The sequence below is a fragment of the Pyxicephalus adspersus genome, chromosome 3 (genome assembly GCF_032062135.1).
Source record: "Pyxicephalus adspersus chromosome 3, UCB_Pads_2.0, whole genome shotgun sequence".
Classification (NCBI taxonomy): domain Eukaryota; kingdom Metazoa; phylum Chordata; class Amphibia; order Anura; family Pyxicephalidae; genus Pyxicephalus; species Pyxicephalus adspersus.
Window position 1 is genome coordinate 26,676,711 of NC_092860.1, and position 23,529 is coordinate 26,700,239.

Consider the following 23,529-nt stretch of genomic DNA (forward strand, 5'->3'; position numbering starts at 1 on the left):
GCAGTAAAAGCGCCGTGTGCTCGCCGAGCTGGGCAGTCTTACTGATAGAGCGCGCGGCGTACATCGTTGCTATGGCTGACCTATCCCAGGCCTCGCAATCCCGGAGCAGCCTGCAGTCCCCAGCCGGCGGACAGAGCGCGACCTCCACGGCCTCGGGGAGTAGTTCCGGCAGCAGTGACCCCGCTAGACCCGGACTAAGCCAACAGCAGAGAGCCAGCCAAAGGAAAGCTCAAGTCAGGGCCCTTCCCAGAGCCAAGAAGCTAGAGAAGCTCGGAGTGTTCTCGGCTTGTAAGGTAAATAAGCACGGTATAATCCCCCCACCCCCATTGTCACTTGGTTCCTTCCACGGTTATTTATTTGATGAATGTATGCAATGCTGGCTGGTGATTGGAAATGTTATTTAGTGTCACGTGTTCATGGTGACAGCAGTGGCCTGCCATTCATTTATTATTGTTTGTGTCTATGGTCCTTACACTGGAATATAACAATGCACAGTATAGGCTGGCTATGATTGTACAATGGCCTGTCATTGATTAGCAATCCATCGCCTTCCATAGGGATGAATTGTGGGTAGCTTGTGGGAACCATCAAATGTTAATGATCAAAGAAATGGTATTATTACTAAATAGGATTTATATAGCGCCTACATATTACGCAGCGCTGTATGGTAAATAGGGGTATCAAAATTTCCTGCCTAATGGATCCAAACATGAGATCATTTTAGTAAACAAATCGGTGTTTGAGGGCCCATTACCTACTGCTTCATGTTAGAAGGATGACTGTAAGAACCAAACATTTTAGATAGCAATCCTGACATTATTATTATTAGACAGGATTTATATAGCGCCAACATATTATGCAGCGCTGTACATTTAATAGGAGTTGCAAATGACAGACGAATGCAGACAGTGACATGAGGAAGAGAAGACCCTGCCCCAAAGAGCTTACAATCTAGGAGACATTAAAGCAGAAATGAACCAACACGCCTATCCATGTTCCAGCACCGGCATTTTCCTTCTATTCCTGAGTTTACTGATGATCTCAGGACACCTTGATTGGCCGTGCCAGGATGACATAACCACACGAAACTATACAACAAGAACTATACAAATGGGTAAATATATAACGTTATACCCGTGAACTAGGGTTGTTTCACAAGCACCTACAAAAAGTAAGGATTTCAAAATCTTTTATTAGAAGAACACATTCAAAAGTTTATCATCCCCTCCACAAAAGGCTAAGTACACACGTGCAATGAATCTCGTGCGATAATCGTCTCTGTTATTGGACGAGAATCTTGCGTGTGTACAGCGCTCGTTGTCCATCATCCAAACGACCATCCTGGCGGATCCACGGACGATGGGCGACGAATGATCCTAATAGAAGTGAAGGGGGGGGGGGGGGAGAGCACAATGGGGTGCTGCTTCGTCGTTTTCCCCTCTCCATAGAACAGAACGATCATTCATCCATCGAGCAGTCGTTGGAAAGGATCGTGAAGGATCCTTTCCATCGTCAATTATTGCGCGGGTGTACGCAGCCTAAGTATTGGCATAACGCAGCACACCAATCGTCTTTTATAGACCGGTCTATTGTAAAGATCTGAAAAGTTCCTATATACCAGTGGAGAGGATTGTTTGCTGAAGACACTTGAAGTATTTCACAATGACAATAATTATGCTACTATGCAGGAGTTATAATATTCATGATGTCATTGCAGTAAAGAGATTTGATATGAGATAATCTAGAAGTATCATAGGTGGATCTTGATATGTCATGAAGTAGAAATCTCCCCGGGGCAGACAGAGATATATAAATAAGAAGATCCTAAGTAGCTGAAATTTGTTGGTATCGGAGCTGCCCCTTGTTGCTGGTTCCTAATAGAGATCAGACCTGCTATGTTCTCAACAGCTACTGCCTTCATTTGCCTTATCAAATTAAAAAAGGGAAGGGTCAAAAATACCTTTCCATGGGGCTTTTGGTTTTTCTTGGATATAAAATGAGCTTTGTGGTATTGTGAACCTAACGGCCTTTCTCACACCAGGCAAATGATGTGTGTAAGTGCAATGGATGGAAGAACCCGAACCCGCAGACAGCACCAAGAATGGACCTCCAGCAGTCTGCAGCCAGCTTGACTGAACAGTGTAGAAGCTGTAGTCATTCTCTGGGTATGAAAGCTTCATGTTACTTGTCTTCTAATGTTATCCATTAGGGTTCATTGTGCTCCTAATTCCTTCATCTTGTCAGAATGCCCACTTCCCCATCGCAGGTCTGAGCCTGTGTTGGGAAAGTGGTTGGGCTGTGTGAATACAAGGGACATGGTCCAGGGCTCTGGCCGGTGCACCCCCCCGTGGGGTCCTTCTCCTGTCCCCGCTGGAAGGCACAGCGGCCAGAACCGCGGACCACCGGTTGGTGACCACAGGTCTAGACCAAGCACTATTTTACATGGAGGAATCCTTGAAATACCTTTCGTCTCTCAGGGAACCCCTTCTATCATTACAATTACCACAGCTCGCATGGTGGTCAGTCCACTAGAAACTGTCAATGATATTCAAGGCTTTATGAAATATAAATAGTTATGAACGAATACAGAGAAAATACATTTTTATCTTTTATTACAAGATGTTCTCTATTTGTGGTCCTGCTTTGCTGTAAAACCAAATACTTCTATACAGAAAGAATACATAGACTTGGTATGCTTAATCTCGAAAAACAAGAGTCTTGGAGACGTGTTTACATATATAGGTGGGTAAATTGTGAGGAGCTTTGATGATCAGAGATGCCTAGATCATATTTAGCAGTGTTGACATTTATCCATAGTGTGTGTTGAAAATGTACCCAGATAAATTTGCAGAAGTTCTGTTTTGCTTTTAATAAATATATAGATTTGTCAGTGTTCTCTCCATAATTTTTTTAGCTGCATAGGGGTAAAAATGTGGGCAGGGCAACACATGGCAAGTGACATTGGCATAACATTTCAGTCAGTTGTAAGTAGCTACAAAAGCCTAGTAAACAATTCTGTTCTGTGTCCGTTATTTATTTATTTATTTTTACTAAAAAACGTGACAGCCTGAAAAAAAAAACAACGTTTCGTCACAATGTTAATTCAAGAATGTTGCAATGTTAATTTTCTATGACATTTTAGGCAGTACAACTCCCTAAAATCACTTGCAAAATCTGCTACTGTGAACTAAATCGTACGCTGTATGTTTAGACTGATGGTGAGGTTGCAGAGCTGTCTGCATTTTCTCACACCAGTGAACCGCTGCCTTTTGGGGGATTACTACATGTAGTATCTCCCTGCAGCAGCCAAATAGAAATGGTGGCAGTGAACAGCTATCTGCTGTCAGGTCTGCAAATGCTGGTTTTTAGGCACGTCAGATGATTCTTGTACACACGTCAGATGATTCTTGTCCGATTATTGTTTCGGGGCTTATATCATGCGAGAATCTGGCGTGTACAGCAGACATCCAACGATGTTCATGGATCCGTCCAGGTAGATCCACGAACAATCGTAATGCAAGTGAAGGGGAGAGAGCACAGCAGGGTGCCGCTTGCTCATTCGCCCCTTCCCCTCTCTATAGAGTAGAATGGTGCTGTATGTACAGCGCTCTTTCATGTATGTTTTAGTCTTTTGTTGTTGGAAAGGATCGCAAAAGATCCTAACGTGTGTACATAGCCTTAGAAACTAGTGCTGCAGTACATGTGCCAAGCAAGGTGCCCCAGTCACTAGCTGATGCGCAAGTTTGTCTGGTCTGTGCCTTGTACAGAAAACTTACAGCCTAGAAAACCAGGGCTCTACTATGGGAAACAAACTATCTGAACTTTCATTGTATCTGCCACCTCTCACTTCTGCTCAGTGGTTCTGAATAAGAAAGAATATTGGGAAGATATACAAATCTATACATATCTGTAAAAGATACAAATATATCAATCTCAGCTGGCAGACTTCCATGATTCAATGAGGGTTCTCTCTGCACAAATCCAGACTGAACTGTGATTACAGCCAGTCTGCCAGGAACGAAGAACACTGCACAGACTTTGCAGGGCCTCGTACACAAGTCCACCCAGTCCCCATCCGTGTAGACTAAGCCAAAACTCAGTTTTTTTATTTGTGTGCTCTGTTGTTACATATTACATGATATTTCTCTACTGTATCAGCGCATTCAAGAAGAACACGTAACGACTTTATTAATGTAAGGCAGCTAGTGAAATGCTAATCGGTAAAGTTTAGCAAATCATTGTGACTGTTTAAAGATCTCAACTTACTGTGGATGGGGGAAAAAACAAAAGTGTTCTTTTTTTTTTTTGCCAATTACATACTCTTCACTGATTTGTTTTTGTACATTTATTATTAGAAAACACAGAAATATGTAAAGGCTACTTTGTAAATAATTTTTCCAAACTTCCTTTTTGATGTGACTTACTATTTGCCAACACATTTACCTTGTATTTGATACACAGTTTAGTAAGCAGTACCCCTAATTTCAGATGTGTCCCCCTAGGGCTATACATAGTTGGAGCCTCATGCATGTGAGTAGTCACATGCTGCCTACAGGACATGTAATTGCAGGTGAGAGTGGGATTGCTGGTGCCCCCCTCTAATCACTGCCCAGTATATGTTAGCAGATGGGGCAGGACTGCCAGTGTCTCTCATCAATGCTGTGCACTTTTAAGCAGATGACGGCAGAGCTGCTCATGCCCCGCCATTATACTTTCTGGAGACTAGCCATCGCTGATGCCCAGTGAGAGAGGCAGTCACAAGTTCCAGGCACAATGCCTGGAAAAAGCCTCTGGGGAGAACTTTTATTTTTTTTTTTTTTTTTTTTTAAATGAAAACTAGTGTTTCCCAAACTTAGTTTAAAACCATTGAAATAACTTTCAGTTCTTAAGGACCCCCTGCTATTATTACTATAACCACAGATCACAATAGTCCGGTGGCCAATGGAAAGAATGGCACATTTACAGATTGATAAAAAGATAATTGGTGTCAATGAAACTGACCTGAGAGGCACAAATTGCTCAATGAACTCCAGCAACCTCTGGAGAACTGTGGTTGAGAAACCCTGATCTAAACAATTGCTTTCTTCATGTAGACATTTGACTTTCTTGTTGAGTAAACCAGTTTGTGGTAAAGCCCTTTCTCAAAATATCCCAACAATGTAAGCATAATAACTGACTTTAGCATTTTGTTTTAAACTGTAGCTGATCATGTGTCACATCTAGAAAACGTTTCAGAAGATGAAATCAATCGGTTGTTAGGCATGGTGGTGGATGTGGAGAACCTCTTCATGTCTGTTCACAAAGAGGAGGATACAGATACCAAACAGGTCTATTTTTACCTGTTTAAGGTAAGATTCAAACTAACGCTTTTAATCTGTTTTATTTGACTTGTATTGCACGGTATTAATAATTTTATTTTTTCTTTCGTAGCTTCTTAGAAAATGTATTCTGCAAATGATTCGACCAGTGGTGGAAGGGTCCTTGGGAAGTCCACCATTTGAAAAGCCAAATATTGAACAGGTAATTTTATCAAGAAAAGTGTTTACTAGTTAAAGAACTTATAGTAGAAATGCCCAGTCCTCTTTCACACAGTAATTATTAATATTAATAAACAGGATTTATATAGCGCCAACATATTACGCAGTGTTGTACAATTCACACGGGTTGCAAATGACAGACAGTGACACAGAAGAAGGGGAGGAATTGTGACTAATTTTTATTGGTAGGGATCACTACTGGTATCTCTGGCGAGATCCCAGTGTATTGCTTGTGAATGTTAAGGGTCCGTACAACCCTATAGCAATTTCCCCTAACAAAAACCTTGTTCATAGTTCAGGCTATCCATCATAGTAATGGGCCCAGTAGGGCAGTACTGTAGAAATCAAACCAAACTTAATTTGATAAAGCTTAAGTGGCTTAAGGCATTTTAGGTCCCTTTGTGTTAACGTGAGATTACCTGTGCACACCTGAAAGTTGTTGCAGAGAATGTGTCCGTATATATATCAAGCAGCTAATAATGAAATAGTTGCAGTTTACTTTAAGATCTTCTAGCTACTTCATGGTACATGACTTCTGAGACGGGGGGGATAATACCAGGCTTTACCCCTATGAATAACTTTATTTTGTTTTTTTTGTTTTGTTTTTTTCCAGGGAGTGCTAAATTTTGTGCAGTACAAATTCAGCCACCTGCAACCAAAAGAACGCCAGACTATGTATGAACTCTCCAAAATGTTTTTACTTTGTTTAAATTATTGGAAGCTTGAAACCCCATCGCAGTTCCGACAGAGATCCCAGAATGAAGATGTTGCAACTTATAAAGTTAACTATACAAGGTAAGTAATGTTTAGGCTATTTAGGTTTTTAGATGATTATAGTTAGTTGCAGTATTCACTTCTTGAAGAAGAATTTGTCATGAAACAAAACTTAACAAGCATCGGACAGAAGCTAGCATTCTATTTACACACCTCCTGCTAGTTCTGGAGCATTGGCCATATGCAGGAGTGATAATTGGAGTCGAGGAGTAGCTACTTTGATCAGAACCTTCTGGGGTGGATATGTCTTTGTGATAGTATGTTAATATTAGTGACTTTGGCATAGGCAATCTATTGTTTGGAAATGTGCTCACACAAGGCTTTTCAACAGAAAGTCTCTGTTGCCTCCATCGCCTTTATCTTTCTGATTCTCTTGTCTGATGTGAGCCTGATTTTCTTAGAGCCACTACTCAGGAGATCATCTTAGGAATTCTATAGACAGCCAGGCTCAATATTGCATATTTTTTTTCAATTATTTGTAGGCTAGTCAATTATGTTTTTGGAAAAGCCGGGCATTGTCACATATGACATGAAGGACTGGAATAAGGATAATCCAGTTTTTGAAATGTAGTAATAATTGGATTGTTATGTGATATCAACGTGTGAATTGATTTTATATTAGTTGTATTTAGCATGTCAACTAATTTCTTTGTTGTTGCAGGTGGCTTTGTTACTGTCACGTCCCTCAAAGCTGTGATAGCTTACCGAGATATGAAACCACCCATGTGTTTGGACGGAGTCTGCTGCGCTCCATCTTTACAGTTACTCGTAGACAGCTGCTTGAGAAATTTAGGGTGGAGAAGGATAAGCTGATTCCGGAGAAGAGGACACTTATTCTTACCCACTTCCCCAAGTAAGTACAATTGGAAATACTTGTAATATTCTGGCCTAGCTAGTCTGAAATCCATTACCCAGATGTAGCTTGGTGTGCCAGGAAAACAAATACAATGGTTGTATAATTTTTCTTGTATGTGTTTATTAATTATATTAGCTTAGGCTTTGTTGGTGGTGCTGTGCAAATTGAGAACTAGATCTGACACCACTCCACCTCAACTTAATTACACCTATTTGCATTACTGTCCAAAAAGGGTACTTTACCAGAACTACAGTTATACTAAACTTAAAGCAGAGTCCTGCTGAAATAATGAGATTACTGTGAATATACGTCTTAAAAATTTGGTCATGAAATTTGTAAGCTCTCAGAATAGGCTTACTCCAGCATATATACAGTCCAAGTATACACCTCATCTATCTTATTCCTGTCATTGTCCTAATATAAAAAATAGAGCTACAGGAGAAACTATTATCAATGTTCAGACATACTTGTGTAATCATTTTTATTCAGCGTACACCCAGTGTAATCTCCGTGCCGGATAGTCACAAATGAACTGTATGATCCAAGTCATAAACGTAGAAACCAGTAAAGATGAATTATATCAACTTGTTGCCATGCATATATATAAAAAACCTTGGTACTCAGTTGTCATGGTAATTTTAGAGACAAAGAAGTATTCTCTAGAGAAAAAAAAATCATGGGGATATAGAAGACGGTGTTCTCTAGTCCACATACAAAATAAAGCATCTGCAGGTATCTGAAAGCACATTAATGTTTTACAGGCCGACCCAAGCTTTTCTCCCACTGTGAACAACCTTTCAGGTCAGACCATCTAAATCCAGGTCTAATCGATGTAATATGAAAAAAAAATCAACTTTTCTGTTTTCTATTACAAGGAGTTGTTACATATATGTTATAAATGTGGATAATAATGTATTGTTTTTGTTTTTTTTTTTTTTTGTTTATTGAAGGCTTTAAAAAAAATATTCTTTACAACAAAATTGTCTCTTAATCTTTAGATTTGATACTATTAAATATTTCTTTGTTTTTGGCTATGTCCTGAGCAGTTTTCCTATTATTGTTTATTAGCAATTGTTAGGTCATTATTAATTTATATAATTCACTATTTATTAGAATATCATTTACACAGTTAGTTCTTGTGATATTCTTGCTTAGTCAGCTCTAGTATGACCTCCATCTATCGATTGTGCTCCTAGGTGGGGGAGTCTCTAAATGCCTTTTTAAAAAACTTATCTTGTTTGTATTCTACATTTCAGGTTCCTCTCCATGCTGGAAGAAGAAATTTATGGTGAAAACTCTCCAATCTGGGAGTCAGATTTCACAGTCCCCAACACAGAAGTTCCTCAGCTAGTGTCCCGTCCAGGTAGAGTAATTCAGCAGGTTGATTTTATGGTTTTGTGAAGGATTAGCATTTGTTTGGAAACTTTTATAACAGGTCCTTTAAAATTGATTCTCAGGGGGTAGAAGGACAGCAACCAATTTATTTTTATTTTTTTTTCAATCAATTTTACTTAAGAAAAATCAACTTGAAAGCATAGGGTGGCAGCATGACTCATCATGAATAGACCATTGTGAACATTACAGATTATCAGGAACGGAGAATATGGACATAAGCATAAAACCGTACTACAGGTGAAATAGAGAACAGGAGAGAAAGCACACAGAAGGATGAAAGCAAAGAGAAATGAATAGAGAACGAATGGGCAACGAAAAAAAACTCCCAACAAAGTGCAAGGGAAACTTAGTCTAGTTTCTTAAGAAATTTATAGTTGGAGCTGCGAGTGATGGAGGCCAATCGGCATATATTAATCCAATCAAGGAGACCATATCCTCTTAAACCTCTCCAAAGAGTCAAACAAGATTTCTTTCATCTTTTGTGGATCAAAAACAAGGTCATCAAACAAAGCCTTCTGCTTGACCTGGTCAACAGTAGGCGTAGAGGACCACTAGGCCCCAGTCTGGCGGAAGTGAAGAGGAAGTTCAGCAGATGAAATTGGATGGTGGTGCAGTTTAGGTGCTTAGGGGACTAAAATGCTAGCTATGTATAGGCCAGCTGATATATTTTGATCCAAGAACATCTGATTTTAAAGTAGTTGCCATGGACCTGTGGGAAAAAACTTGATGATGTGGAGGTTCCATCTTAACAGTAATTTATAGTTTGACTCCATAGCAGAAACCTCAATGCTGCAGTGGGTAGTAGTGCCCCAGATCTGAGCCCAGTCCTTTGGATCAAGGGCGATATCCAGATCCTCCTTCCAGCGGTGAGCAATAGATTCATAGATTATAGATAATATACCTTAAACTTGGGGATCACTTGGCCATATATATTGGAGTGGAGTAAGAGCAAGGAGACAGCATGTGTTAGCAAGTGTATAAAATTCAGTTCAGATGAGGAAATTCATGATTCGCTTGGAAGTGTTTAAAGGGGAAGATACTAGTCAGAAACTAGTGGTACACTATATGGAGGTCATGGGCAACCCACCAACCAAATGAGTTTGGATTTGACAGGCCTTGCTTCCAGACAGTTGTGAAGAGAGAGGCATGTAAGGACATCATCTTATTGGAGTATTTATCCCATATTGAAAAAAGTGACGTAAGATTGGATTTGCAATTTTTGGTCTAAGTTTAAGGAATATGGAGAAACATGGTAGGTACTAAGCCGTGGCCAATTGAGCAGCAACATAATGGTTGCTTCTGCTTGGGACGCATAAGCCCCCATTTTGTCGCAGCTAATACATAGCTGTTCTGGGAACCTTTGGCTTTTCAGGGCGCCACACAAAGTCAAAGATTTAGAGTTATGGGATAAGGAGTATGTGCAATGTGGATCTATCAGCAACAAACACATGGGGTAGCTCAAATTAAGTGGTCAGGTCATTTTTATCAACGTTATTAACCCAAACTGACGGCTGGGAAAGAAAGTTGTTGGAAAGAGGTGCAGGAATGCTGTTTTTAAGGAAATCAGAAGGTCTGTACATTTCAGTAATAGGTGGAGTCTGCGCTGAAAGGGTTGAATTTTAGGAAATTTCCAGACAATATGTATCGAGGAATCACACTCAGCATCACAAAACCAGCATCTTTAGGAAGTCTGTGTGAAAACCTTATGCAAGAATGTTGTGAATCTTTGCTATCTGGTCGGTTATTTGTACGCTAATTCTTGGTATGAGGTACTCCAAGGAGGATTTTTTGGCCAAAAAAAAGAGGCTACTTGGTCCTGGTCTAAATGAATCCCCAAATCTTTTTCTCAGTTCAATCCAGAAGGCAAACGTGATGCAGGTTCTGTTTGGGTTATGACATGTTGTGTGGGACCTCTTTCTCTACAGACGTTCATAAAAAAAGTGATGGTAATCTCCTGGGTTTGAGAGCATGGCTAAGATGTAATGGAGTTGTAAGATTCTATAAAACCCTAAAATAGATCAGACTTCCTCTCCGAGATAGGGGGTCAGGATGATCTATAGATGAAAACTTAAACCCCATCTGCACCCTAAGCTGTGATTTTTTTTTTTTTTTTTTTTTTTTTTTTTTTTTTTTCTGGAAAAACGGATCAGTAAGTCCTGGATGAAAAAGGTTACCTACTTCCACCAAGATAGGGTGTCAGGATGTTCCATGGATGAAAAATAAAATCCCATCTGCACCAGGAACTATGATTTTTCCTGAAAAATGGGTGAGAGGGAATATAAGGAGGAATAACTGTGTTGCACCATGAAGAAGACAAAGAAAACTCTGACCATGACTGTTCAATGTGGATCCACTGCTTGCGTTGAGCATCAACAGAAATGTAAAAATGCTCTCTAAAAGACAATGCATAAAGCTACAAACCAATAGGTTGATATTTTCACAAATCAATGATGATGCTGGCACTTGATAATAAAAGTACTTTAGGATCACTTATATTTTAAAGGCCATAGGTTTTGAATGGAAAACAGATTATATGTCATAAACTTAGTTTAGAAGCATAACACGTCAAAGCATCATGTGCTGATTTAGCCAAATGCGTCTCCCCCTGATGACTCCTAATGTGAAATGCGTTGGTCAGAGTTATATCGGCATGTAACATCAGTATGCTTTGATGTGTGATGCTTTTACACATTTTTTTTTATGGTACGTGCTCTGTCTTCCATCTTGTGATTACATAAACAGACTTCACTATTGTGCAGCCTTTGAATCCTTCTTTTGAGGTTTGGCATGGTTGTTTTTGCCTCTTCTGTGGGGCAATATATGTGTCCATCTGTTCGGAGCTCTGATGTGACCACAAGGCATTTTAAGAAGCCGGTGACTTGTTGCTGCAGCTCCAGAATGTTTTTTTTTTTTTTTTTTAGTCTGAACATTTCCTTTATGTAGGAGTGGATTGTTATTATAATTCAGTGTAATCAGGAGGGCATCTTTCAAAGGGGTGAGTCCTATGTTCTATTTTCTGGGGAAGCTATGATTGTTTAAAATTAATGAATTTCTGAATGTAATATTAAAGAGCCTTTATTATTAGGCCCCACTTTCAATAAATACATAGACTTTTACTTTGACAGAGGGACAAGAATACAGTTCCATAATACACTCCCAACATAAAGCTATCCAAGGCCCGCTTCATGAATTCCCAGTTTACTTAGTCATTGTCGTGGTTTGAAGTTGTAGACAAGCCCTCAGGATCAGGTGTACTGGATAATGTTAAGTTCTACCTTCTCAGTGAGGTATAAATACAACCTAATCAGTTTTAAATGATTAGGCAGGGCTGCAAGTTAAAATTTTTTAAGGATTTAGATCTGTAGCTCAGGCATAGTCGGATCTTTCCCTTCCTTGGGTATGACTGAAATGTGTGCCTAGAATTTCTAAAATGGCAGCATTAGCTGAATGTGATTACACACACATAAGTGTGCTTACACTTAGGGCTCTATTTTTAAAAATTTTGAATCTGACATTTCCTCAATCCATCAATTGCTGCCATTGATACACGTATTCCCAGTGGGGAATGTTTTGCGCGAATGTCAGATTCCCTGTTTTGTAGGTGGAGCTCCTAGTCTACAAATACTGATTCTTTTTTTAGAGAAAAGGTACCCCTTGGTTCCAGTTCAAACGGACTGTGCATGTCACCTTTCTGATTGTGCCATGTAGAAACTATAAGCTGAAATAAATATTTGAGTTTACCTGACATTTATGTGTATCTGTGATACAGATAATAACATAGTATTTACTCTTTTGTTAAAGTATGACTTCTTCCATTATTACTCCTGCTAGCTGCTGTAAATACTACTGCTGCTCCCAGTGCTCCACTCTTCAGCAACAGTCTGAACAATAACTCTGCTCTATCTTCCAATGGAGATGCTGGGATTTCAGAACCTCTACCAGGTAATACAAAAAAAATCTTTATTTCTTTAGAAGACCTCTAGAATAGTATTAAAAGGAAGAGCTCTCTGCTGTTTTTAAATTGGAACTTTAGTTAAAAAAAATACAAAAAACAAAGTAAAGGAGGTTTTTTTTGGCAAATGTTGTGTTGTGTGCCTGTATGATCTAATTAGAGATCCTCTGTCTAGTGCCCCTTTTGGGCTATGAGGCCAGTATACTTTATCTGGCCTCATATATAAATATATATTAAAAACTGTTATGATTCTTTCCCTTGTGAATTGTTATGTATTACGAGAATTTATCATTAATACAACACAACAATTGCTAAAAAAACCCTCCTTTACTTTGTTTTGTTTTTTGTAATTTAATAAATTAAACCAAATCCTAGGCCTCTACACACCTTTTACCACCGGAAGAGTAAACTCTGTATTTCGGCAATAGTTGTTTACTGCAGAGGGGACAGTTTTTTGTCTCTTCTGCAATAAAATAAACCTACCTGTCTGTTTGCAATTTCTAAAAGTGGAACTACAGTCTAACATGGGCCATTCAGGTGGGGGGTTATTACCTGCCTCTTCGCCTCTCAGCTGTCAAATTTTGCATACAAAGCTAAGCATTGGTTTGCAGATAAACAAGGTAATCCAGAATTGAATCTAATCTTGTCATGGCGGAAGAAGAGAAAAATGATGGCCACACCATGCAAAGGAATAGGAATAAATGAGTATTGTGGGGTTTATTCATCTTTCAGATGGTGTTCAATTTTACCTCTCTGTATGACATCCCATCTCCTGGGATGATGTCACATGATGTCACATGATGTCATTGGTGAGATGGCAGTGCCCTGTGATGGAATGGCGATAAGTGAGTAATTGTGGATTTAATTCCACTTTACATAACACTCATTTCTCATTGCTCACTCTTGAGTGCCAGCATCTTAATCTGGTCCTCTTCCTGGTTCAGGTCTTCAGTCATCTAATTTGGCCAGGTTGAAACAACATTATTTGAATCCCAGTGACTGGGGGAATGCTGAAATACCCATCATTGTACAACGAGCTGCCCATGTGGACAGCTCAGTGGACATTGCCGGACCCTTCTGCAATAAACAACCTGTCTTCTTCCAGTCTCATATTTTTTAAGTTTCACACTTTAAAACATTGCATTCTACATGATTTTTGAAAGATGTTTTACTCATTCTGTAGATACTGGAAAGGTAAAGCAGAACTAAAGTTCACTTTAAGTTTCCATGTCGGGCAGATCAATATTGCAGGAAGGGACTGGCGATGTCCCTTCTGTAATAATCTGTCTTACCTGGCTGATCGCTCTGCTTTACTGGGGAAAAAAGCAAAGCTGTGCATGTGTAGTGTCCACTTTGCTTGCCAGGATGTCTGTGCGTGTCCCGGCCAAGGAAGATGACCAAAGATCGTCAACAGGAAGTCGGGGGAGAAGATGCTGATGCCCTGCGAGGGAATGGAAACGGGTCAGTATTGAGGGGTTTAATTCTACTAAGATTGTGTTCAATTTTACCTCTCTGTATGTCAACCCACTTACCAGTCTGTAATCCTAGAGTTTTGTTGGTTGACATATGGTACATGCCCATGTCATTAGTATCGGAACTCCACCATTTTGTTAATTTGGTAACAGACAGTCACATCTATTTGATTTGCTGTGATTCCTTGATATCCATTTAAAGCATGTTCTCATAAATTTGAAAAGAAGCACTCTACTGCAGCATGTATGCAGTTATGATTATAACTTTTTAGATTGTAGGCCTTTTTTGACACGGTCCTCTCCTCCTCCTTTGTCACAGTCTGTATCTGGCTGTCATTTGCAACCCCTATTTAATGTACAGAGCTGCATAATTTGTTGGCGCTTTATTACTATATATAGTGTTTAATAATAAAAAATATTTAACTAAAATGCATTGTAATTGTAATTTTACAGCTGCTAAATTTGCTTATAACTTTACATTTTTGTAATTATTGGTTTGCCACATAGTTATACATTTTGTTAAATTTTCTTTTGTCTGTTGAATAACATTGTTTTTTTCACGCAGGAGAGAAGAGGAAACTGTCGGACAGCCTAACAATAGAGGATGCTAAGAGAATCCGGGTTATGGGTGATATACCTATGGAACTGGTGAATGAAGTTATGCTGACCATCACTGATCCGGCTGCTATGCTGGGACCAGATGTAAGAACACATTTATGTATTTACCATACATATGCATTCCAGATGATCAAGTTTCATTGTGCTTAACTACTTCATATTTTGCTACAGACAAGTCTGCTATCTGCTAATGCTGCACGAGATGAGACCGCACGTCTAGAGGAGCGTAGGGGGATCATTGAGTTTCACGTGATCGGAAATTCCCTGTCTCAGAAGTCTAACAAGAAGATTCTTATGTGGCTTGTTGGCTTACAGAATGTCTTCTCACATCAACTTCCACGAATGCCCAAGGAATATATCACTCGACTTGTCTTTGACCCGTAAGTCAGTATTTGTTTTTAATGTAAACTAAAATAGGATCCATGCTCTGTTATAAAGTAAAGTGCAAGATTTTTCCTTTAAAGTTGTCAAATTCACTTGCTAAAACCAAAATCTACAATTTTCAGTCCTGCTTAGGGTGGCATTATAAATCCTAATAACATACCGAGATCTTGGTCATTTGAAACTAACCATGCATGGCTTTATCACGAGCTAAACTACATCCATGCTTTAGATTTTGATTTTCTTGATTTTTTTTATGTAGACTTTGACTTTCTAAAGTAAAGTAAATGCTTAAACAGACTTTACTATGCCCTAACTTGGCTTTACAAAATCCAGCTTTGTCAGTTTCTCAACTTTATAAAATTGATTTCGTTTTTTAATATTTTTTTGATTGCACAGCAAACAGCATTTTTTAAACCTTACTGCTGTGCCAAGAAAAGCTTGTTTTACACTGATGTAATTTGTCTGGCTTTATGAGCCTAAACTATCTATGACTGCTGGAGGAGGGATAATGCGGGGAACCCTACAAGGAGGGCCTGCAGAACTACATATTGTAGGGACTTGCCTACCCATCTTCTGTCTTTTGAAACCGTCACTACTTCCCACCACTACACATCTCCCCTCCTATTGTGTGATCCCTCCCCCACCTAGATTGTAAGCTCTTTGGGGCAGGGTTCTCCCCTTCTGTGTCACTGTCTGTATTTGTCTGTCATTTGCAACTCCTATTTAATGTGCGGCGTAATTTGTTGGTGTGATATAAATCCTGATTAGTATTATTAATAATAATAAAATGTAATGGGAGGATGGAAAAATTATAGTGTATGCAGAGCATTGAGTTGTTACAAAGAAGTTGTGAGCAACCTTTTCTTACAGGTTATTTGACAGTTTTTTTGCTATGAATGAATTTAAATTGATAATCTATACACATATATTGATTACAAGCCAATTAATTACACTATTCCATTTTAATTATCCCCTAATTGGAACTTATGTGCATCAGCTTGTTTGTATACTGTTTGTCTCAGTCAAGAGTATGTAAACCTTTTTCCCCAGACTGATTTAGTTGATTTCAGTTGTCATTATTAGCCCAACTTTAGATACACTTAAATACAAAACCCATTGATGGTCCGATTATATTAATAATATCATAATCTGTATTTATATAGCACCAACATAGACAAAGCAAGCAAGTTGTAGAATTTTTATTGTGCATGTAGATCAGGTTAATCAGTCTAGAAAACGAATATTCGTCTGGGTAGTTTGTCCAAAGTTTAGGCATGAGCTTTGGAAGTTAAATGACTACCTAGAAACCCTGAGAAGAAATAGTTAGCTTGGTATAAAAAAAATCATGTGAAAACAATCGATTGATCATGGACTTGGAAGGTATAACTAAACATTGTGTGTAACACAGGTTTGTTTATAGGTTTATTCTGAGTCATCACATTTTATTTATTTGGACTGTTGTATGCACCTTACAATTCTTTTCTTTATTTTATAGAAAACACAAAACTCTTGCACTAATTAAAGATGGTCGGGTTATTGGTGGCATCTGTTTTCGCATGTTCCCCACTCAAGGTTTCACAGAGATTGTGTTCTGTGCTGTGACTTCAAACGAACAAGTGAAGGTTTGTATATTTTTGTCACCCATAACACGTTACCCGTATGTCTTTGGTACTGTGCTCTGATTAGTATATACAAATTCCTTTAAATAATTGCATAGCAGATGCTTCCATTCATATACTTGTGTACTTTCATTTTTTAAAACTTTATTGGCTTGTGTTGTGTTTTCTTTTCTAATTCTTTTGTATTCACTACCATGTTTTCTTGATTTTCAGGGATATGGCACTCATTTGATGAACCATTTAAAGGAGTACCATATTAAACACAACATCCTCTACTTTCTCACATATGCTGATGAATATGCTATTGGCTACTTTAAAAAGCAGGTGGGTAACTTCAAATGTTTCTTGCAGGAAAAGAAATGTTTAATTTGGGATTTGTATTAAATGTATTTTATTCTTTGCTCTTTTTTAAATGTTATGTGCGGTCTCTGCACAACATCTGTTTGTACTGTACTCATACCTGTATTTAGGATAACAATGTTAGAAAAAGTCTAATGCTGACCTTCATGCATGGGTTTTATAAGAGAAGATCTACAACTTAGAGATTAAGATCCTTGATAGGACGTGAAAGTCAACACATCAGTTTATTTATGTGAATTAATATTTAACCTTGCTTTATTCAAGCGCAATGATGAGGCTTCAGCATTTTAAGTTTCAGGTATCAACACAGCCTATTTGTCTTGAGGGACGAGACTGCTGCTGATTTGTGTGTGTACTTGGATGTAGTCCTTTTGTGCAGTGTGATTACCTATATCTCTAAATGTAACTTAATTCTGTTGCATCCTTCATAAAGTGCTAAATGAGAAGCGCGGGAAAAATAAAATAGTAAATTTGTTTAATGTCATTCTCTGCATTGAAGGTTTTAAATCATTGTGTGCAGACTAAAAGGAAGATGAGTTTGTCACGTTGAATCATGTAGTATGCATTAAATGGCATTGTTTGTGTCCAAAACGCACATCGACTGGGTGTATGGTTTTTCTTTTTTTTTTTTTTTTTTTTTTTACGAAAGTAAAAGGGTGTCGCCAAAAATGTGGTGCTATAGAATTTGTATTTCCCTGCTTTGTGTGTTTTATTCTTTCACTACATGTGATTAATACTGTTTTTTTTGTAGGGTTTTTCAAAAGACATCAAAGTCCCCAAAAGTCGTTATCTGGGTTACATCAAGGATTACGAAGGTGCCACCTTAATGGAGTGTGAACTAAATCCACGCATTCCATACACTGAGCTCTCCCACATTATAAAGAAGCAGAAAGAGGTATGTGTACTTTATTTTCATAAGATTTTGTTGTATAGATGCTGCTGTTACTTCCTCCCATTTGTTGCCTGTCTTGTGTAAAACAGTTGGTACTGCTATTTACTAATGGACTTAACAAACAGATGTCTGCAACTTCTAGATGTACCCCTGACCCCATTGGGAAGATTTTCCCTTGCTTTCTGTCCCAGGGACACCTATATATAAGAAATGTGGGGTGGGGTTGCTGGTCTAGAAGGCTCTGTATTGGTTAAACCTTTGGTCTGTTACCATGTTGGGTAGGTTTTCAATCATTTCCCATACTGACAGAAAAAAGGCATTGGGTTGATCTAGCAGTTCTAACCCTTCTCTGTTCTTTCCAATAAAGAGAAAAAATATTTTACTTGATGGAAGTGAAGGTGTGTTTCTACGGTTTAAATAGCATTTCCATACCAAAGGAAAACAACATTTGAGATTTTTTTTTCTACTTTTTTTTTTCTACTCTGAAGTCATTTATCAATATTGCCGTCTTTGTATTGATCCAGATAATTAAGAAATTGATTGAACGCAGACAAGCACAAATCCGCAAAGTCTATCCTGGTTTGACATGCTTTAAGGAAGGAGTACGGCAAATCCCAGTAGAATGTATCCCCGGCATAAGTAAGTGTGACAAAGACGTGCACAAAGACTATGGTTCACATGGGTGTTGGAATAGATAAGACATTAAACTTCATGTATAAGCCTGTATCTGTCTAAATAAGCTCTAAGATGTGCTTTTGTAAGTTGTCCAGTGGGATCATTATTATTGTGTATATATATTTTCTTTCGTAGGAGAAACTGGGTGGAAGCCATCTTGCAAGGAAAAAGGGTATGTGTTACACTTCTGTATGCTTTGACACAATTGTATGTATGTCATCCCTGATCTGAACGTATGATTTTAGCATTCATGAAAGGTGTGCTCGGGCTTTTAAATGATAAAAGTAAAGGGATGTAATTATTTAGTTGTAGAATTGCATAGTTTTCAGATTTTGAAACTTAGTATCAGAATTCCACTTTACGGCACCATCCAGAGTTTCCTTTTTTATTACATTTGCTGAATATCTTGAAATTAAAGATGAGTTTAATATTGTACAGTGTTCAGGATGACTGATTGTAGATGCATACATGAATAGGCAATCCTTCCAGCTTAGACAACAAATATCCAATGAATTCTTAAAGATTAAATAATTGACAGATTTGGTTTCACAGCCCCCACTTGTTTTGTTCCCACCCATTGCATAGTAATCTTGTTTTTGCCTTTTGGTAATGTAAATTGAATTGAAAAAAAGGAGCAAGACTCCTTGTAATTCATGTGGGCTGTGAGCAGGACATGACATAGATTCAGGCATTCAGACATCCAGCCAAGTCCAAAGAAAGATACTAATCTTTGAGAATTTTACAAAACTTATCAAGCCTGTTTTTGAAAACCATGCTTTTTTACTAAATTTATTTGGTCATCTTTACAGGAAAGAGATTAAGGATCCAGACCAGTTATACAATGTCCTGAAGAACCTGTTGGCACAGATTAAGGTAATGGTGCTTTTGTAGTTCAAACAAAAGTCTCTGTAAGAAGTGTTTACATTTACCTTGCTGTTTAGTACCAATCTTTCCTTTCATGCAAAAACAGAAAACCTTATGGTCTGTGATTCCAACAATCATACAGTAAGAGGAATTAAAAAAAAAAAAAAAAAAAAAAAAAAAAAACCCTTTGGTTTGGTTTTTAAAGAGGAATTAAAAAAAAAAAAAAAAAAAAAAAAAAAAAACCTTTGGGCCTGGGTTTTAAAAAAAAATGAAGTAAGAGGAATTAAAAAAAAAAAAATTCACTCCAACATTTTTGGCATAAATGCAGAATTTTCTCAGTCCTGGTAAAATGCCAACCAGGAAGTGGTGCAATTCAGAATCTTTGAGGTTATTAGGCTGAGAAGACACCAATGCTTTAGGCAAATTAGGTTGAGAATTTGTAGAAGAGGACATGGTATGGCACTTGTGACCTCTAAAAGTCATTAAATAACGGACTGGTCTGGGCCATAGTGTTTATGACCTTGCTAAAAACCCTGGCTGAAAGGGCAGAGCATGCAGCCACACATGAAAAGATGCAGAGGGCAACATGATTTACTTACTACACTTTAAATATTCTTTCCTAACTTTATTGCTATGACAAGTAGGCAGACAAGTCCCCTATATGAAAACATGATGGCAGGTTCTTGAGTTGAGGTTTATTAATGCCACCTCTGCCCTTTGTTGAAGCTGATCAAACATGAACTGTGTTGATCTCCCAGTGTTTTTCATTCTGACAGCCACCATAAAAGTCTTCCAGGAGAACAGGGACACTTGTTGAAGGAGGTAGGGATGTTGTTTGACTGATGAACACTGTAGACATTACTGGGTGATTAAGGCTTGTTCAGACTTGAGGTTTTTTCATCACTTTTGAGCCGTGTTACCCCTCAAAAATGCTTGCAAAAAACATTAACGTTGGACTGAATATGTCCGTTTGTTATCCTTCATGTGATAGGCGGCAGAATTTCCGTGGTTTACGGGATGCTCAATGCAGCTTCCAGGGGTTCAAAGCTGAACACACACATCTGATTTATACTCTTCTCTTTTTTTTTTTTTGCTTGAGTTTAAATCTATTATCCCTACCAGTACCACCCATTTTTTTACAATATTTACAAAAAGTGGTTTCTGATTGGTATTATGCTATTAAGGTACAGTTTACTAGCTAATACATAATGTTATTTTGTGTTGTGGAATTGGGCACAGCTCACTGTTGGGATTTTGTTTTACCAGGCACACCCGAGCGCTTGGCCATTCATGGAACCAGTGAAGAAGTCGGAAGCCCCAGATTACTATGAAGTAATTCGTTTTCCAATTGGTAAGTCCAGAGCATTGACTATATGAGACACGTGCATAGCTGCAATCAGTTCCAGTGAAATAAGGGAGTTCTTACTGTGGTGGAGGGGTGATCATTGATAACACTTGAGAAAGCTATGGAGGCTATAACTGCTGACCTCTCCTTATAATGAAGTTCAAATGTCCCTTGCTGTCAGAACATTAATTATCTTTGCAGCAGAGAACATGAAAAGGTGCTTGTGTGCATTTTAGTTCTTAGACCTGTTGTCAATCCTAAAAAAATTAGTAAGAAGGTAAGAATAATGCAGGGTTGAATAGGAACAACTAAAACTCCCTAGATGGATGGAAACCAAGGCAGGTACTGAGATAGAAAATTACCATTTGAATGTGCCCAACAGATACATAAGTAAATAACTTCTCCCAGCATTTCCCCTATCTATTACTAAAGGATCCCACTAAATGTTTGCTATACATTGCTATAATTTAGGAAAACCGTTTTATATTTCTACCTTTCTGTTCATTTCAATTCAGATCTGAAAACCATGACTGAGAGGCTGAAGAACAGGTATTATGTGACCAAGAAGATCTTCATTGCTGACCTGCAGAGAATTATCACCAATTGTCGAGAGTATAACCCCCCTGACAGTGAGTATTGCAAATGTGCCAATACCCTGGAGAAATTCTTCTACTTCAAGCTCAAGGAAGGTGGACTGATAGATAAATAACTCCAGATGGAAGCTCCGATGGACTGACCATTTCATTCCTCCTCTAATTTCAAGGGATTCCCCAAGCTTGGTGCTGCCTTAGGACTATTTTGAAAAAGCCAGGTTCATGTACATTTACTACACGCTACGAGGAGTCTACACTGGGAGAGCCAGTGTTGGGGATATACTAAAAGGGATGTGTTCTACCTGCTACGCCGTACAAGTCTTGATATTTTGGGGTCCCTTCACTTGACAGGACTGCACTCTTTCTTTGTTTACAGGACTATTGGATCCCTATTCATTCCAAACATCAAAGAAAACCTTTAACCAGAGTTTAATTGCCATAAAAAAAAACAAATGCCTTTTAAGTGTCATTCTTGGATACAACTGACTGAACAATGCTGCAGCCTTTCTTCCTAATGTTATGAAATTGCCAAAGCTAGATCAGAGCATTCTGGTGAAACAGGACTCTTTTAGGTTATAGGTAAGCCTTGCGCCTTTCCGTGGTTTTCTAACTTGTGCTCGACAAGTCATGAAACTCAAAAGCCATCACCAGGCAGTATGAGGAAACTAATCACAGACTGCAACAAATGTTTGATTCCTGCATGTTAGGAAAAATGATTTACCGCATACTGAGAAATGAAAACATACATGGCTGGTTGCATGTATTTTTTTTTTTTTTTTCCAGTAGCCCAACCATAAATTGTTATATTGTTCTTTTGAAAAGCAAAGATGGATATCCACAAATGAAAATATATGAATTTACCAGTAGCTGATTCTAATGTTATCCATACATGTTCACCAACGGTTTTCATGAATTCGGGTATAGTGGCAGGTACTGGGTGATGAGGTGGTGAGCATTACATGGAAAATGATTACACCCAGGACTGTTGGCAACTATGTCTATATAATATGGAATCACCAGACATGCAGCTTAAAGCTGAAATCCAGGCAAGTAAATACACAAGAACACTAAAATCTTTTATTGACTGAAATTTTCAAGTTGAGAATCATTGATATGGATCATGTAATTCACAGAGAAACAAACTTATATAAGAATGGTCAGTGGAAACCAAAATCATTATCCGATTTAAAATCATGCTAAAAATCAAATTAAAATAATGGAATCACAGAATGATCACATTTGCATGAATTTTTTTTCAACTCATAATTGTGGCTCCCCAGACATTTTTAGTTGGGCGCACCACCCGGTGTTTTTGGGTGATTACTGATGAGTTGGGTCACAGGAGCTGCCAGACAGCAAAAAAAGTTTCTGGTTTGAACACTGGGCCTGTTTATAATTTGGCAGCAGATGATGTCTTGGAGAATATTTTCTTGGAAATCTTAGGCTTATGCCAGTTGAGCTGCCCTGTGCCAGGGTGTGAGCACAGGTTCTGACAAAGGCCCATCTTTGATATCCCAGAGGTTTAATTGACTTGGGGGTCATACTGTACACATGTTCAATGTGGCAGGGTCTGACAGACTTCTTCACCCAGTCTGAAAGAAATATAAGAAATGCTAGAATCAGGTTCTTTACACTAGCAGAATTTAATCATGTATACTTTTCCTGATTTCTATACATAATTGAATATAAATGAACATGAAATTAAGTAAAATAAAAAGCTAGAGTGTAAGTGCCATTGGTTGAGGTAACAGTGACCTCTGTTGGAGTATAAAATATAAAACTATTTTTTTTAATTATACACTGTTTTTTTCCTCATGCCTGTATGTAAACTTTTGCAAAAAGGTTGTTTAATCCAGGCATTCTGTCAGACGGTACAGACAGAGCACTGTAGCAGTAAATTCCTTAAGCAAGAGTCCCAAAAAATATGGGTGCTGACCTTTCCCTTCTGTTTCTAAATGTAGTACCGTGTTTCCCCGAAAATAAGACCTACCCGGAAAGTAAGACCTAGCACTATTTTGTAAACCTGCCCTAATATAAGACCTACCCCGAAAATAAGACCTACCCCGAAAGTAAGACCTAGCACTATTTTGTAAACCTGCCCTAATATAAGACCTACCCCGAAAATAAGACCTAGGAGAAAAAGAAAATAAAAGCATACATACTGGTAAATTAAAAAAGTACTCACCGAGACAG

General features: G+C 38.3%; 1 protein-coding gene across 2 annotated transcripts; it reads left to right on the forward strand.

Annotated features, from left to right (window-relative positions):
- The first annotated feature begins 26 nt into the window (after positions 1 to 26).
- KAT2A (lysine acetyltransferase 2A) lies at positions 27 to 22,202 on the forward strand. 2 transcript variants are annotated; one of them, XM_072404037.1, is made up of 18 exons: positions 27 to 293; positions 2,042 to 2,165; positions 5,203 to 5,348; positions 5,431 to 5,520; positions 6,151 to 6,332; positions 6,973 to 7,164; positions 8,424 to 8,530; positions 12,394 to 12,504; positions 14,552 to 14,688; positions 14,776 to 14,984; positions 16,484 to 16,610; positions 16,821 to 16,931; positions 17,719 to 17,862; positions 18,384 to 18,498; positions 18,670 to 18,706; positions 19,344 to 19,407; positions 20,665 to 20,749; positions 21,259 to 22,202. In XM_072404037.1, the coding sequence occupies exons 1-18, from the start codon at positions 72 to 74 to the stop codon at positions 21,450 to 21,452; spliced, it is 2,397 nt and encodes a 798-aa protein (XP_072260138.1). In that variant the 5' UTR covers positions 27 to 71; the 3' UTR covers positions 21,453 to 22,202. The 2 variants fall into 2 exon arrangements, with proteins under 2 accessions (XP_072260138.1, XP_072260139.1); XM_072404038.1 differs by lacking the exon at positions 2,042 to 2,165 and having other exon boundaries at positions 167 to 293.
- The last annotated feature ends 1,327 nt before the right edge of the window (positions 22,203 to 23,529 follow it).

Coding starts and splice junctions, on each gene's coding strand:
- KAT2A (XM_072404037.1), top strand. CDS start 72: ATGGCTGACCTATCCCAGGCCTCGCAATCCCGGAGCAGCCTGCAGTCC. Junction 294..2,041: donor GAGTGTTCTCGGCTTGTAAG/GTAAATAAGCAC, acceptor TTCTCACACCAG/GCAAATGATGTGTGTAAGTG. Junction 2,166..5,202: donor AAGCTGTAGTCATTCTCTGG/GTATGAAAGCTT, acceptor TTTAAACTGTAG/CTGATCATGTGTCACATCTA.